This window comes from Aricia agestis, chromosome 15 (genome assembly GCF_905147365.1).
Source record: "Aricia agestis chromosome 15, ilAriAges1.1, whole genome shotgun sequence".
NCBI lineage: Eukaryota > Metazoa > Arthropoda > Insecta > Lepidoptera > Lycaenidae > Aricia > Aricia agestis.
Genome location: NC_056420.1, coordinates 9436751 through 9453613, shown reverse-complemented (window position 1 = coordinate 9453613; position 16863 = coordinate 9436751). Strand labels below are relative to the sequence as shown.

The window sequence follows — 16863 nt, the reverse complement described above, 5'->3', positions numbered from 1 at the left end:
CGTAAAAAGCTTTCAGATCACATTCAAGCCAAGCCTTCAACTTATTTTGTAATTGAAATCAATATCCAGTAACTGTATCAATAGATTTCTTTATTTTATAATTATTATAGTGGCTTGGCAATGAGCACTAGAGAAATAATCAGCGACTAATTGGATTTATTGGGTACCATCGGCCACATGCGTCGTTACATGCTAAAACACTTTACGCTTGCCGTCTGTGTATTAGTATAAACTCCTCCAAATATGCAGTTTTATATTTGTTATATATTGATTTCAATTACAAAATAAGTTGAAGGCTTGGCTTGAATGTGATCTGAAAGCTTTTTACGACAGAAGTATTGAATAGCTATGCAATATTTTGCTTGGCCACTTTTACATTTTATGTTTTGGTGGGATTAGATCATTCCTAAACACTAATCTATGAGATATGACGTCATACCATAACTAGAAACGGCAATTAATAATACACGGCAATTCCATCAATACTGATGGTTGTAAACCCATATTAGCCCCATAAAGTTTTGGGTATGAACGCTGGCCCCCGCCTGACCCCGTAAAGTTACTCAAGGTAAGCCAACATTCATTAGGCCCAAACGTCACGTTATGGCGTAATTCTGTGCTCTGTCCTGATTCACGACCGCAGCTTACGTACAAACAGATCTTAATCGTTTGTTTATCCAACATCATGTTGTCCGCGATTGGGCGTGTGAATGGTCATAGGATTTCCGAACCACGCGTTTTTCACAAAGCAAATCGAGCGAGATGCGGCCTTTAGGCCTCGTATCCAGCGAAGCTGCGTTGCTACTTGCGAGGAATCTGTTTTAGGTAACCAATAGAGTCGCTTGTTTTCTTCTATTGGTTTTCAAAAGCACAGTCCTCGTAACACGTCTCTGGTTGGAACGCACCATCGACCGCGCCCATAATGTCCCTTCAACATGTCCTAGACACTGGGCACCTTACATTAATACAGTTAACAGTGCTGCTCCAGCACTAGATCCAATGATACTAGTGACCGGCAAATATACCTACTTCAATTTTCTTGCTTCTATTTATTCTAGAAACAGATGGAAGTTTCGCGAAAAGAAAGTTCAAGGGCGACATCGACAGCCTGCTGTTAAATTATTTATATAGTCGTAATTGATTCATCGTGTGACTTTTGCCAGCCGCGTCTTACCGCTCAGTCTGCACGATTGTTTTCCCACGCGATTTGAAAAAACACTCATTATTAAATTATTCAATAAAATATTTTAATACTAGCATATACTAAGGAAAATTTCCTTTGTCTATGATACTAGATGACGCCCGCAACTCCGTTGCGCCAAAATTCGTTTATCGCGCGGGAACCATAAATTTTTCCGGGATAAAAAGTATCCTATGCCCTTTCCCGGGACTCAAAGTATCTCCATACCAAACAGCAAAATCAGTTCAGCGGTATGAACGTGAAGAGGTAACAGACAGAGACACACTTTCGCATTTATAATATTATTAGTATGTAAGTACATCCATCTTCTGAGGCTGTTAAAATACTATACAATATAACATAGCTTAGTAAACGAATGCTCAAAATGGGGGTGTGGTTGGAAAGCTTTCGACTTTTCCAACCACACCCCCACACAAGCACAACACGAATTTCGCGTTGTGGCTGTTTTAGGCCTCTTAGACACTGCGACTTTTATCAGCGTTGCAGTCGCGATGCTGTCGCGATACAGCATCGATGCAGTCGCAAATGGTCCACCTTTGTCTTTGAGCTACTTTAAGCATAGATACAGTCGCGATAACGCAGCTCACACTATTTTACCGCTCAATGAGCGTTTTCGATCTTTGAGCGTAACATACATATGCAAAATTTCATTAAAATCGGTTGAGCCTCTTTCAGTTCATGTTACAGACGAGAATTTTATGTATTTGATTTAGTTTAAACCCAAATAAATGCAAAGAATTATTGCCATCAAGAAAATAATTAAGACTTAAGGGCGAAAGCTAAACGAGCTTAATTTGTGAGCTGTGTCGCAGAATTTCTGCTGGCAAAAATTCTGCTGCATTCAGTTTCATACAAAAGTCCTGTTTGATTCACACGCACGGCGACTCAAAATGAGTTGTCTGCCGGCTCACACCATCACACGCATTATTCCGACCGAGTTCAGTTCGCGGGGAGCGCGGGCAGTGTTGCCAACTATGGGGATTTCCTACTAAATTTATTGGTAAAAATAAAAACAGTGGGTTTTTAGCGGGTAATTTGGGCATATTTTTGGGGGTAAAACTTTTGCAGCGTAAATGTAATAGATGTGTATATTTATTTCGTTTTTATTACTACTATTATCATTTTTATTTCTTTTGTACTTAGGGAACCTACCCATTCTACGTGACCTATTTTTGACCCCCTCCCTTGGTAACCACGCGTAGTATTATGCCGCCCTTCAAGTTTTCACGTGGTATTGACAATAATGATTTTCAATCAAATTTAAAGATAGGCAAAACAATATAAATAACGAAATACTCCATGTGCATGTCAGTTAACTAGCTATTACCATTCTTGAGTTACAGCCTGGAGACAGACAGACATCGAAATCTTAGTAATAGGGTCTCGTTTTTACCCTTTGGGTACGGAACCGCAATGCGTCGCAATTAGAAGATGAGTTGAAATTAAATTTTTAACGAATTTTGTAACATTTTATAAAATACTTATATACATATAATATAAAAGCTTTGTACTGCAGCTTTCTTCGACTTTCTTGAAACAGGCACTGTTTGTCAGGTAGTTTATAGTTTGGAGAAATTGTCAACGTTTTAATATACGTGTGTCAGCTCCACCAACTGTGAAGAAGCACCCATCAATCATCATTGACAGTTTTGACAATTCATTTGCAGAATTGTGACTTTTTTAGCCCCGCAGGTATAAACGTTGAACAGCAACTGAACGAAATGCACTTATCTGGCAACCCAACAACTGCAACTGAAATTCCCCGACTCACAACTCACAAAACTATGCTTGTGTGGCAGTTAGTGTTGAAAATTTCGGAAAGTTTCCGAAACTTTGGAAAGTTTCAGGAAGTTTACCGGAAAATTTCCGTGAAAACTTCCAAAGTTTCCAAAATTTTGGAAACTTTCAGAACATGCGAATTTTTAAAAATCGTTTTTCTTCTATGAAATAGTAATTTTTACCGACGAAAACAGATGAGGTACTCAATTCAATACGTAATTCTTTTTATGTAAGTATGAGTAAGATAAAATCAGCTGATTGACTTTATTAAGAAGTTTAGCCGTTAATTCGACCCTTAATAGATACATGTATACTTCAAAAAATGTTATTTTCTGTATTACTATTAGAAAACTATTCTAGTTTTTATTTAAAAAATACAATATTATATGTTTCAAAGAAAAATATAATATAAAAAATCGAAAAGCGTAAAGCAAAGTCAATCCTGAGCAATATATGATTGAAAATAATGTTATCTTAGATAAATATTTATAAAAACGATCTAAATCATGAGAGTGAATAATAAAATAGACAAATCTGCTTTCATATCACATATCTTATATCTTTAAACGAGCAATTCTCGTATATATATATATATATATATATATATATATATATAATTGGAATCTCGGAATCGGCTCCAACGATTTTCATGAAATTTAGTATATAAGGGGTTTTAGGGGCGATAAATCGATCTAGCTAGGAATCATCTTTAGAAAATGTCTTTTTATTCGTGTTTTATACAATACCGAGCAAAGCTCGGTCAAATAGCTAGTTTTATACCTAAAGTATGTTCAGTTTAATCAAAACTATAAAAAGTACCCAATTTTAGTGCTATTTGCATTTAAAAATAAACGTCACAACTGTCTTTATAAGATAAATGACAGTTTTCTAAACTTCCAAATTTGGAAGTTTTCAGGAAGTTTTCAGGAAATATTCTTTAGAAATGGAAACTTTCCGGGGAATTTTCATCTCTAGTGGCAGTCCCACAAAATTTCTGCTGGGCAGAATTTCTCATAGCAAAAATTCTGCGACTCACAACTCACAAATTATGCTGGTTTGGCTTCACCCTTAGCTATTGTTAAAACCAAATTAATATTTTATATTAATGATTTTGTTACTTTAAATCATTTAAAAGTAACTAAGCAATGAAAGTGTCACCTCCAAAGTGTCACCTGGCAAAAAGACTTCTAATTTATTTGAAGTATTTTGCCAGGTTACGCTTTGGAGGTGCGGTGACGCTTATAAATCTGCTTATGGCCAAAAGTCCCTTTCAGCTTCTAGTGAAAGCCTAGTGTAATTGCTTTTTTATGATATTTTGCTGACAAAGTATAATAAAATAGTAAGAAAAAGCGTAATCACCATATTGTGTGACACAATTCAAAGTACCTTATTAATGCAACAAACATATATCAGTTTGCCACAAATTGCTAGCACTAGATCCGGTATATTGGGACCGAATAAAATTAAAATATTGAATGGTTTCAGAATGGTGTCATGCAGAGGTAAGTATGTAGGTATTATAGAGTTTTGATACTCATGCCTCAAAGGACAAATCAAAAATGTTTTTATAGAAAAATATGGATTTACAATCCAACTCTCCAAACCAATCACCTCCTGAGCATTACTTGGAGCTCTAGCCCATTAATCCCCAAATGGCAGCCGGCTGCCGCATAACAATTAAAAATCTATTGTGTCTGCAATACCTACATTGGAGGTGCTAGTCTTCAAGTAAATCTTTGAAAGAATGTAATGTACATGTAACATAACATTATATTGATTAATGGATGATAAATATAATAATAGATTTGTTAATGATAGATTAGGTTATCAAAGCTGAAAATATATCGATAATGACTCAGTTCGTATATTAGTATTAAAGTTTCCTTAGGTAAACTGTAAACAACATGTGTAGTATTTTAGTAGGTAGGTAAATTAAAAGAAAGCATGAATAATTTTTTTGCAAATGCATTAATTACAGCTGTAATAGTGTAATAAAAATGCACTGTGAATATTCAATTCAGTATAAAACATATCCTTTTTACATAAACTACCTAAAAATAGAAGTCGTCAACACTCGATTGCCATTTCGCCGACTACCACAAATATTCAATATACATTAGACTCAAGCATCTATCAGGCAAATTTTCGTACAAAAGTGAAAGTAAAATATGAAAAAGTCGCTAACCGAAACTTATAATCACACAGTAAATTGCTAAAACTTAAAATCTAACACTACCTACCTGTCCACCATAGCACATGAAACCAAAGTGAAACGTTAACACACCGAAATAAAACTATACTAATAAAAGGCCGAGAGAAATTGCTGCACACTTACTTTTTCATATAAGTCTAATATTTCGACCAATTTCTACACTTTTATAAAATTTATGCACTATCGGTGCACAAGCTAACTGACAAGTGACAAATTGGGAAATTGGCAAATTGATTGACATTTGTGATTTGACGTCCATTTTTTTCCTTCAATTTTTTTCTTATTATGGCGGTTAGGCTTTCAAACCATTTACCATGGCTAGTGTCAACTGTCAAGTAAAATATGGCGGGAAAACAATTTTCTTCTTCCAATAATTTCGCGTTAAAAATGATAAAAACGCTTAAAATTTTGAGCGTTTTGATCGTTTTTAACGCTAAATTTAATTTAACTTTAATTTTATTTATATAAATATTGTTGTATGGGTTGATTGCCTGAATAATTTAAATGGTAAATATGGAACGTGGGGTATTCGTATTTAATGTTAAATCCACGCGTTTGAGGCATTCTTTGACCATTCTTATGGTCTATTATTTAGCGGAACTACAAAACTCAACAATATCTAGCATTAAATGTTCACTAAAAACCTTTATTAGCACTTTTATTACATGAAATATGCAGACTCCTTTGTTATGTCCTAGTAAGTAGGACATAACATTACACGCTTTTGACGCTTATACACCGATATAAGGCTCTCTCCAGTCACCTCAATGGTTCAAGGACGTAACATTACACGCTTTTGACGCTTATACACCGATATAAGGCTCTCTTCAGTCACCTCAATGGTTCAAGGACGTTTTCCCACGATTTCTGCGGCGACACCGCATTCAGTGAGTACATAAATCAAACTTAAATGCACATGGCGAAAAAAGGAACTAACGCTGTCATCATACAAAAATGCCATTTTTGCCATTTCTCCTTTACCACCTACGTTCAATGATATTCTACTTATACAGATATGTTACGTCCATACTATTTTCCGGCTAAAATTTCTTCCGAACAATTCTCAAATTCAAAATTGCAAACATTGACAAATTTGACAGATAAGTGAAACAAAAGATACGAAAAAAAGAGACAGTTCTATTTTTAAACGTCGAATCGTATCGCTGTCTCTTTCTTCGCCTGAGCTATGACGAAAATTCGATTTTTCCCAGATTGTTCGAAAAAATAATTGAAAATGTAAATAATCGAGGTATTTATTGCAATCAAGACATGTGGTAAGAGATTCCATGTGTTTTGTTTACTTTCGAGTCATAATTGGTACATTTTCGATACACGCACGACGTCATTTTCAATTTATTTAGGTAAGACAAGACGCAGCACGTTCGTGACTGCGCAGAGATGCAGACTAAACAACAGACGGCCCAATTGGGCCGTATTTGAATATTCACAACGCGCGCGGTAGTAACATATCTGCTTTGAGTTTTTCATCATTGCCCACGTTCATTTCAAGCCTTGTCGGACCAGCTGTCATCTGACAAATTCTGTGGTCAAAGTTAGCCTTAACTATAACCATAAAGCCGCCAACCCACCGCGGCGCACGCTGTGTACGGCCACGCGCCCGCGTGGACGTGCATGGGTTTATTTCTTTGAGTTGACACAATTCGTGCGTAGCGTGTGCGTGGGTTGCAGTGGACACATTCACATATACATATTTTCATACAAAGCGAAGCTTGACGCACGTGCGTAGCCTCTCTGTGCGCCGCGGTGGGTTGGCGCCTTTATTTTAACTATAACCACGCCTCTGGTGCAATCCACCCTTAATATTATAAAGCGGAAGAGTTTGTTTGTTTGGACGCGCTTATCTCAGGAACTACTGGTCCGATTTGAAAAATTCTTTTAGTGTTAGATAGTCCATTTATCGAGGAAGGATATAAGATATATTTTATCACTCTAAGACTAATAGGAGCGAAGAAATGGAGGAAAATGTGGAAAAACGGGGTATTTATTTGAAAGGGCTTATCTCACGAACTACTGGACCGAAATTTCTGTTATTTGGCACAGTCTATAAGAAGTAGACTACGTGAAGGATCATAGGCTATTTTTTGTTACCTATTTTGTGTGTGAAATATCTAATACGCGGGCGAAGCTGCGCGGAACGTCTAGTTAAAGATATATTTTTTTTTATAGACTCACCAACAGAACAGCATTTGTGACATTTTTTGTACATAAAATTTGTTTACTTACATAAATAAAATACACATAAAATTATTATGGAACAAGATTTTAGATTTGAATAACAGTAACTAATTTTAGAAAGAGGTGTAAAGCCTAATACATTTTATGATTTTGGGGATAGGAATAACAATAAAACACTTGCGTCCTTTTATTTTATATTTGTAATAATTGCATTCGGTCACAACGTAATTACTGTATACAAGATCATAGAATTTTGACAACACTAGCAGTCTAGTAGGCATCACATTTTTATGCACTCTCAACCCACGCTTGCAGTAAAATTATATATTTTTAAATAAATTATTTTTGCTAAAACATTAGCTTTGCAACTTATTTTTAATCTTTTAAAACACTATATTCCCACCCACATGACACGTCATAGACCGAATTGTGATCGAAACATAATAATATACTACCATATACATAAATGGCCTTTTACAAAAATGAAGTTACTAAAATCTGAGAATAATATGTTTTTTTTGTCTATTTCATAAAAATGATAACAAAATCGTGCTGTTCCGTGAATAGGAATCGAGATACAAATAAAGTCTATTTAAGATTCAAATTAAGTCCTTGTGAATATTTACTGAGCCTGCAATAAGATTATCTGTATTAAATATGTGCTACATCCATTGAAAATGTATATAAAATGAAAACCACAAATATGTAGTACTAAATACAATGACAATCTACAAATTCTGTGCAAAATATAAGCATTTAAAGATATTGTTCAAGTCTTATTTGCAGCACAACAAAATTTTTTGATGTTACAGTAGTACTTAACTATGAATTATTTGAATTCAAATAGCTTTATACGAATACTGTACAGTGTACACGGTTGGAAAAAAAAGTTATTGCTGATGTTAACCCCGCACGCACATTTTAAGCAAAACTATTTACATTAACCTACAATGTATGAATTTAAACATAAACAAAATATTTTTATATGTCCGATTATAATATGAATTTTATAATACACACCAATATATAGGTAACAAATATACCTTAACCGAAACTTTAGGGAAAGGTTCCATTTAAAATAAATTTTCTAAAGTAACATAAAGGAATGGATTTATATTATTTAGCTTGAAACACCACCATCAATTAGTTTATATTTGAGTAAAGTTTCTACTACTCATAACATATTTTACTTGCTTACACCACATTGTTAGCATCATGACGACAAAAATTGGATGAATATGTTTAAATAAATAAATACAATACGTATTTCAAATATAGAAAGTGAAGTCACGTAAATTATAATATAAAAAGTGAAGTCACGTAAATAATAGATAAGCGCTGTCACACTCATGCATGCGTAATGCGTTATGTGTGCACTGTGCACGTGCGCGTGCGACAGCATCATAAGTCGGATTTTATCAAATAAAATTATTAATTACGTAAATTGTACATACGACTTTTCGCGTTCCGAAGTATAACCCCAGTATATTGACCAGGGCGCATAACGACATGTATAGTCTGTCAAAAAAGTGAAGAAATTAAAAAGTGGCAACATCGTAGTGTCATCCCTTTTTTTCTTAGATTGATTTAAAAGGGATGACAATACGATGTTGCCACTTTTTAATTTCTCCACTTTCTTGACAAGCTATATGCGACATAATATTGTACTGGTGAGATAATAGTCGTAAATCGTAATAGCAGTGATGACACCCCAACAAAGTCAGAGTAGACAGAATTATAGAGTATGCCAACTTAGAACTGATGTTGAAATTTTTAAATTTGACGTATTATGACGAAAATCGTCGCTAGGGTTGTTAACTTGTTACCTACGAATTTAAAACCAGTGTTCCTCTTTGGTCGTATTGTTGTTTGTGTTTTGGCACATGTGATTAAAATTGTCAGAATCCAATTTTGAAATCTTTGTTTTAAATATTTAAAAGTAAATTATATCAGCCAGCGCGAGGCATATTCCGTTCATAATCCTAGTGAAACCCGACGAATTTGACAGATATTGAAACCTGTCCGTTTCTTTGCAGTCGAACTACTGGTAGTTATGTCTATTGTGACAAAGTCATATTATACGTCACTGCGCTGACCAAATTATTTCGGAACGAATCGACAGTACTTCGTTTCTTGACATTACAAACACTGGCCAGCTACTGGGTTATAGTTCGAAACTTACCCATGATCATGAATAATGAATACAAAAGCAAATGTTTCTACAATGTCCGGAATGTGGTGTAAGGTCTAGAATACAATCGTTTTCCTAACATAGGCGTTGTTAGCTCATGGACAGTTGACCCAGGGCCAGTAGCCTCTCCACAGCCGCATTCACGTCTCCAAATGTGGCAATCAGGGCTAGAAAAAAATTAAAAAGACTTAACACACTTGTACAAACATTGGCTGGCATTGGCTTTATCAAGAACCAGAATAGGCTAAATTAAAAAAAATACATAAGGTTTGGTAATACCAATGACATCTTTCATAAGTGGTTTGTGTATTACATAATATTATGTTAATGATATTTGTCTGTCTGCACTTCTGCAGTACATCTTTAACTTTAAGCCATAGCATATTAAGCACAAAATATCCGTAACTCATTTTCTTATGCCAATATTACTAGTATGGCCTAAATTATATTTAAATGAACTAACCTTGTAAGTTGGCGTCTCTGTTTAGGAATCCCATAGCTGTGAGTTGCTCCAGTTGCTGCGAGTAGCGTTGTTCCGGCGGCTGCGAGGTGTTGGTCTGGTTGTTGGCCATTGCTGCCATCATTCGTTGCATGAACTAAAAAAACATATTTAGAGGCTGTGCTTTTAAATCGCTCGGCGAATTTGATTTTCGAATTCGAATTAGACCGAAATAATATGTGAGCCTAAAATCAATTATCGGCAGTTAGGCTGCCTGTTCCGATTGGCTCATTTAAAACGTATCGTATTTCGCAACGCCTCACGACGTTGCAATGTAAAATAAACCCAAGAGTATTTTAATTTTATAATAAAAGTTACAGTAAAATAATAATACTAAAAGCTAAAAGCCAAAAATTAAAACAACAATTTGCAAAACTGTTTTTGGTCCTTAATCCATACTTACTTACTTACTAATATTATAAATACGAAAGTGTGTCTTTCTGTCTGTCTGTCACCTCTTCACGCCTAAACCGTGAACCGATTTTGCTAACATTTGGTATGTATATACTTTGAGTCTCGGGAAAAGACATAAGATACTTTTTATCCCGGAAAAACGTACGGTTTCCGCGCGATAAACGAGTTTTAGCGCAACGCAACGGAGTCACAAGCGTCATTAAAAGCGAAAGTTTGTTTGGATGTATGGATGTTTGTTAATCTTTCACGAAAAAAACTACTGAACGGATTTTAATGAAACTTTACAATAACATAGCTTATACATCAGAATAACACATAGGCCACAATTTTAACCGACTTTCAAAATGGGGGAGGTCTTATGTTCGTTTTCTTATGTTCAACAATTACTCCGCCGTTTCTTAACTGATTTTCAAAATTTTTCTTTTGGTATATAGGGTATCATTCCAATTTGGTATTATATTCACAAAAGTGGTGATCTGATGCAGGATCCATAAGTAATCGAGGGAACTCCTCAAAATTTATAGGGAAACATGTGGTGACTTCGGTTTCGTGAGAAGTATTCTAAGCATATGCTACCAACAAGTAAGATTTTGCACCGAGGTATACCTGGTATACATTGGTTCGGAAGGTGGTGAGAGAACTCCTGATAAGATAGAATAGATACAGAGATAGAAACAGAATAGATACAAGTTTGGGAGTTTCGGCGTTGTTCTAAGAACGGAAAGCATATGCTACCATGCAAATTACATTCATCATCACTACCATATTATACCATGCATCGTCCTATGGTTATGACTTATGAGCCTATAATAACCATGTTACTGGTACTTTTCAGTCTTTTAGATCGACACTTCACACTGTCAGGCGATAACTTAAAAAAAAATCTATACCTACCTAATATTATAAACCTGAAGAGTTTATAATATTAGGAGGAGATTAAAGCGTTCAAGCAAACATTGCTTGAACGCGTTAATCTCAGGAACTACAGGTCCGATTTAAAAACTTATTTCAGTGTTAGATAGCTCAGTTGTCGAAAGAGACTATAGGCTTTATAATATTATCACGCTAAGACTAATACGACCGAAGAAACCCAGGAAAATGTGGGAAAAACGGAGGAAATATAAGAAATTAAAAAACTATTGGAGCAAATAATTTTTATGTCAATATTTGGCACAGATATAGAGTAGACCAAGTGAAGGGAGTAGGGACATAAGCTATTTTTTATGGGAAAATGTACGGTTTCCGTAAAATTCCTAATTTACGCTGGCGAAGACGCGCGGGACATCTAGTCTAGTATAAATAAATAAATCAACGTTGATTATCTGGTATAATACCTGCGTGAAGAGCTCAGAGTTCTGTTGCTGGCGGGTGTTTGTATTGGTGGTGGTGGTGTTAGAAGCGGTTGTTGTGGGCGGCGTGGCGGTGGCGGCGGCGGCGCCGAAGCCGAGCGTGTTCACGAGGCCGGGCGCCGCCGTCCGCAGTTGCTCCATGCCCTGCTGTATCTGCAGCAGCGCGTTCAAAGCCTGCAACATAATATTATATGATTATATGCAGATAAAATACTATGGGCGTACCCAGGTTCGGGGGGGGGGCAAATTACCCAGGCTCTGGGCCAGGCAAATCAGATTTTTCATGAGCTAGGTGTTTATAAAAAATTAATAATTTTTAGTTGTAAAATATTGTATTGCTAACAATTGGCAAAAATTCGTTTTCTTAATTTTTATATATAAAAGTACGAGATAATATACTTAGTAGGGACGTCAACATGATCCAGGTGGGGGGCAGCTGCCCTCTCCTGCCTCCCCCCCCCCCCCCCCCCCCTCGGTACGCCCATGTAAAGTACTGCATATATTAGTCACGAAAAGGATGTTAGCAAATCTTGTAAATAATAAACCTAAGTACAATGTACTGAATTGTAGCACCAAAGTGGCCAAGTACCAAACTTATTTAACTACTGTTTTTGTACATGTGTTGTTTATGTAACATTTGATACTTACATACTTTTCATAACTTTAACTCTTGTTTCATTTTGAGGCAGTACTAGTTACTAGTTTTTTCCTGTTTATTTTACAATGATGACATCACTATAAATATATATTATATTTTTAATTATTAAATAAATATTTACCTGTGGGTTAGACATCATAGACTGCATCTCCGGGTTTTGCATCTGATTGAGTAGTTGGGGCATCATTGTGCGGATTTGCTCCTGAAGCTGAGGGTTGTTTGCAAACATGGGATTCTGAAAAAAAGTTGTAAACCATAGACTCATTATGCCATTTCACATCGTTTTAGTATAGCAGTCGCGCGGCTGCCGCACTACTCGCGACTTAATGTGAAGGCAGACCTAATCCGAAAAAAAGATTATTTAAATCAAAGGTTTAATTAAAGACTTTTAGTTTAATTGCCTTCAGTTTGGATACTTCTAATAATGTAGAATTTCATTTTTACACTTATAAAGGTTTTACTAAATCTAAGTAATTTGTAAATTGTAAGGTACCTGATTAATAAGCTGTGATGCCATCTCTGGATCAGCAGATAAAGCTTGCAGCATGCTGTTGGTGTATGGCGCAGACAGCATGGATTGCATGAGTCGAGGGTTCTCTGACATTTGCTGCAGCAGAGACTGCATGCCCGGTGTGTTAATCAGACCAGGTCCAGTCGTCCCCCCACCGGTGTTGCCCGACCCCCCACCTCGCTGCCATGGATTTGGCAATGGTTGCCTATTTTCTGAGCCCTGTTGCGGATTAGTGCCATCTGTAATAAACAATTATAATTTAATTTTGAGTTTTAGCTGCAGGTGCTATGTATTTTGTAAGTCTTGGTGCTTATGATATAAATAAATACCTTGGAGGCTTGGATTAATTTATAAACTTTAACACACAGTCCAAGGCGTATATGACATGACTTAGTAAAAGATTTCTCCAGAACTTACCAGAGTTATCGACCAGTCCCGAAAACGGATTCCCTGCCATGCTGCTGGCCACATTCAACATGGGCTCCTGAATGTCACGGTAAACACGTTGAAGCGCATTGTAACCACCTGAAAAAAAACTATATTAGGTCTACTAAAAAAAAAACAAATTGGAATAAGTAGCAGAAAATTGTAAGTTATTTTGTATTTTCAATGTAATTTATTATTTGTAGCATCAGAGTAACTGATTCAGAGGTTGATAAAATAATAGTAACTTGATTGGTTTATATCAAGGTCAGCCACATAGGTCAGGTTTTCCCAAAAGTTAATTCATTCAAGAACTGTTTTTCCCGCAAATAGTAACAATAAAGTTATCAAAAGACATCATATAAACAGAACATCTACATTAACTCACCAGGTATACTCTCGAGGTTGGACAAGGCTCTATCATGAGACCTCATTAACTCCTGCAACATGGCAGGGTTCCGAGCCAATTCCATAGTCTGACGCAACAGCTCGGGGTTGTTCAACATGTGACTAATTTCTGGGTTTCTCTACAAACAAAATGTAGTGTCAATATATTTTAACGCTTTTGCTTTGCTTAGAAAATAAAAGTGTATACATCAAGTTATTATTACATATTACTTAACTTTTATAGTTGGTTGAAATGTAAATGTAATGAATTAATTCATATATGAAATAGCTAATAAACTAGGCCTTTACATCTGTTGTGGATGATTTAAACAGTATTTTTCAGAGCGAAGTAACCACTCCTCAAATACTGTAGTGCCGGGGACAAGATTTTTAAATATCCGTATGGTTGCCCAAGCGCATTCGGCATTCTCGCATCATAGTCGGCCTAGTCCAGAGGAAAGAACTAGTCAATACGTCTGGGACCAACTATGTGCAGTTTTCCTCACGATGTTTTCCTTCACTGTACGAGCGTCCGTATTATGTACTTGAGATCAGAAAATATCTCATAGGTACACGCCTCCACCCGGGTTCGAACCTGCACCCTCTAGGAGTGCAAACTGAAGGTCTGCCCATTAGGCCACGAACGCGCTAATAGCTAATAAGTCCATTAATTACTAAATAAGTGTATTTTGTTAAAGTCTTATAAAGTGGAAATTGTGCAAGAAGATAGAAGTTTTATAAATACATGATTTTCTACCAAGAACATTCAGACAATAATCCATTATACATCTTTATTAGAATATTAACATAGTGATAAGTTTACTAATAATTTTATGGATATGAGTTATCTATATATTATGTATATAAAAATGGATTTCCAATTGTGTTAGTAACGCTATAACTCAAAAATGGCTGAACCGATTCTGCTAATTTTAGTCTTAAAATAATCCTTGAAGTTCAGGGGTCAAGGTTTTTAAGGGACACAAAGTTCTCCAGGACAGCTAGTCTGAATTAAACATTTTATTTTATTTTTTATAACAAGTGAAAAACCAACTACATGTCAAAAGCAAAAACCAACTACATGTCAAAAGCAAAAACCAACTACATGTCAACACTCACCGACATAAGATCCTGCATCTGAGGGTTAGATGTTATCAAAGCGCGCATATTCTCTGGATTGTTCATCATTTGCTGCACAAGGGGATTATCTAGCACTTGCCTTAGCATATCTGGATTTGTTAACAACTCTTGCTGCATTCGGGCCTACAACAAATTAATGTTTTAATACCTCAATCGCACGGGAATCGCAGACACAATAGATTTTCAATTATTGTTATGCGACAGCTGGGTGCTGCTTGGGGATTGATGGGTTAAATATTGTTGTCAACAATGTAATGATAATTTAATCATATTTACACAATTCCACCATATTTTTCTTCTTCACTCTGTTAAAAAAAGGGTGTCATAGACAGAGCAGGTAATGTAAAGATGTATATTATAGCACAATACATCTCGATACATCTTTCTATAGAAATAGTCAGGAGACCACACACAATTGCTATAATGTATATTTTTACATCTTCGTATCTTAAGATACAGAGCTATATAAAAATATACATTTATATTTTGATACATCTAAATACATCTCAATATATAATTTCTGTATATTACTATACATCTCTTCTCTTCATAGGATGTTCAAAAATTTCTGTGGACTGTGATTATATGTGTATGATAGACAGATACACACTGTTGCCACTTGCCACCTTCGCACAGCACTTCACAGCAGGAACTGCAGGCAGTCTGTTCCCCAGAGCCTATATTTTCAATCAAATATCTTCAATCGACATCATTATGTTTTTGACACAATTTGTAACAATTCGCGCATCAAAATTACAATCTGAATCATCTTCTGATGAACTATCTTGTAAATCTAATAGCAAGTAACTCAAAAGGCCATATTATTACAACATTAAAAATAAGGACAGCCTGTATAACACTTTAGCAGCTGAAATGTGCGTCAAGCAGGGCATTTAGCATTGAAATGTAGGGAAAGATACATTGCATCACCTGTTGTGTGTGTGATACATTAATATAATATAAAGCTAGAGCTTTATATTATATTAATAATAATATATTACATCCCAGGATGTAATATATTAACATATATTACATCCTGGGATGTAGACATCCCAGGATGTAATATATGTTAATATACATTACCTGCTCTGTCTGTGACACCCTTCAGAAGATTATTAACAATAAAGGTATGCTGCAAATCTGCAAAAAATTCTTACCTGCAAATCCATAAATGTACTCTGTCCAAGACCTAAGCTTTCCAGTCCAGCTAGACCACCAATGGAGTTTAATCCAAATGGTGTGGCACCAATATCGGCTAAAATCAAATTTTAAAGTAAAAACTTTGTAATTTCACAATAAACTTGGAAGTTTGCATTTGACAGTGACAGTGGGGTTAGCAGCTAGAATTTTATTGTAAACACAAAATACCTGGGGGACGCCGTGTTCCACCTTCGGGCTCCGGTCTAGGAGGCGTTTTTATAACGAGATGAACTGTAAGCCCATCCTTGATATTATGTTGCTTCAGAGTGTCTGCATCGTTCATGATTTTACCAGCAAAAATAAGACATAATTGCTCGGGCTCAGCACTAAACTTCGGCGACAGCACCTCTTTAAGCTAAAATAAACAAATATAGTATTAAGTATACTTAGAAACTGTAAAATAATAGTCATTGCTGATTGCGTATGCACTGGAAGTGTTAGTACGCCATGAATTGGTGTTTTCCTTCAGGGATAGCCTACCTTTTTGATATCCGCATCTTCCTCGATTTCAACTTGTTGTTTTTCTTTAGGAGTTTTTACTGTTATTGTGATCTTTTTAGGTTCTTCCTGTCCCTCTGCCATTTTATCAGTTCTAGATGACTCTGTACTTTGGCGGAATTGATAATTTGTAGAAAAATTTGACGATTGTGGCAACCACCACAGATTATTATTTTATATTGGCAACCACAGACTAATGACTATT

The 16863-nt window shown here is 35.7% G+C and overlaps 2 protein-coding genes across 3 annotated transcripts in view; both read right to left on the bottom strand.

Moving 5' to 3' along the window:
- The window catches only part of LOC121734370 (probable phospholipid-transporting ATPase IM), a 96598-nt gene extending 91215 nt beyond the window's left edge, over nt 1-5383 (bottom strand). The window contains exon 1 of one of the 2 annotated variants that reach the window (XM_042124941.1): nt 5221-5383. The gene's annotated coding sequence lies outside the window, so the exon portion shown is untranslated. The remainder of the gene's footprint in view (nt 1-5220) is intronic. The other variant, XM_042124943.1, reaches the window with a different exon arrangement.
- Nucleotides 5384-9406: 4023 nt separating this feature from the next.
- On the bottom strand, nt 9407-16824 carry LOC121734182 (ubiquilin-1). The gene is made up of 11 exons (XM_042124653.1): nt 16641-16824; nt 16329-16515; nt 16118-16215; nt 14940-15083; nt 13822-13960; nt 13428-13535; nt 12993-13249; nt 12621-12734; nt 11827-12015; nt 10043-10175; nt 9407-9746 (listed from the first exon to the last, which is right to left on the bottom strand). Exons 1-11 carry the CDS (start codon nt 16740-16742, stop codon nt 9670-9672), a joined length of 1548 nt encoding a protein of 515 aa, XP_041980587.1. The 5' UTR covers nt 16743-16824; the 3' UTR covers nt 9407-9669.
- Between the last annotated feature and the right edge of the window lie 39 nt (nt 16825-16863).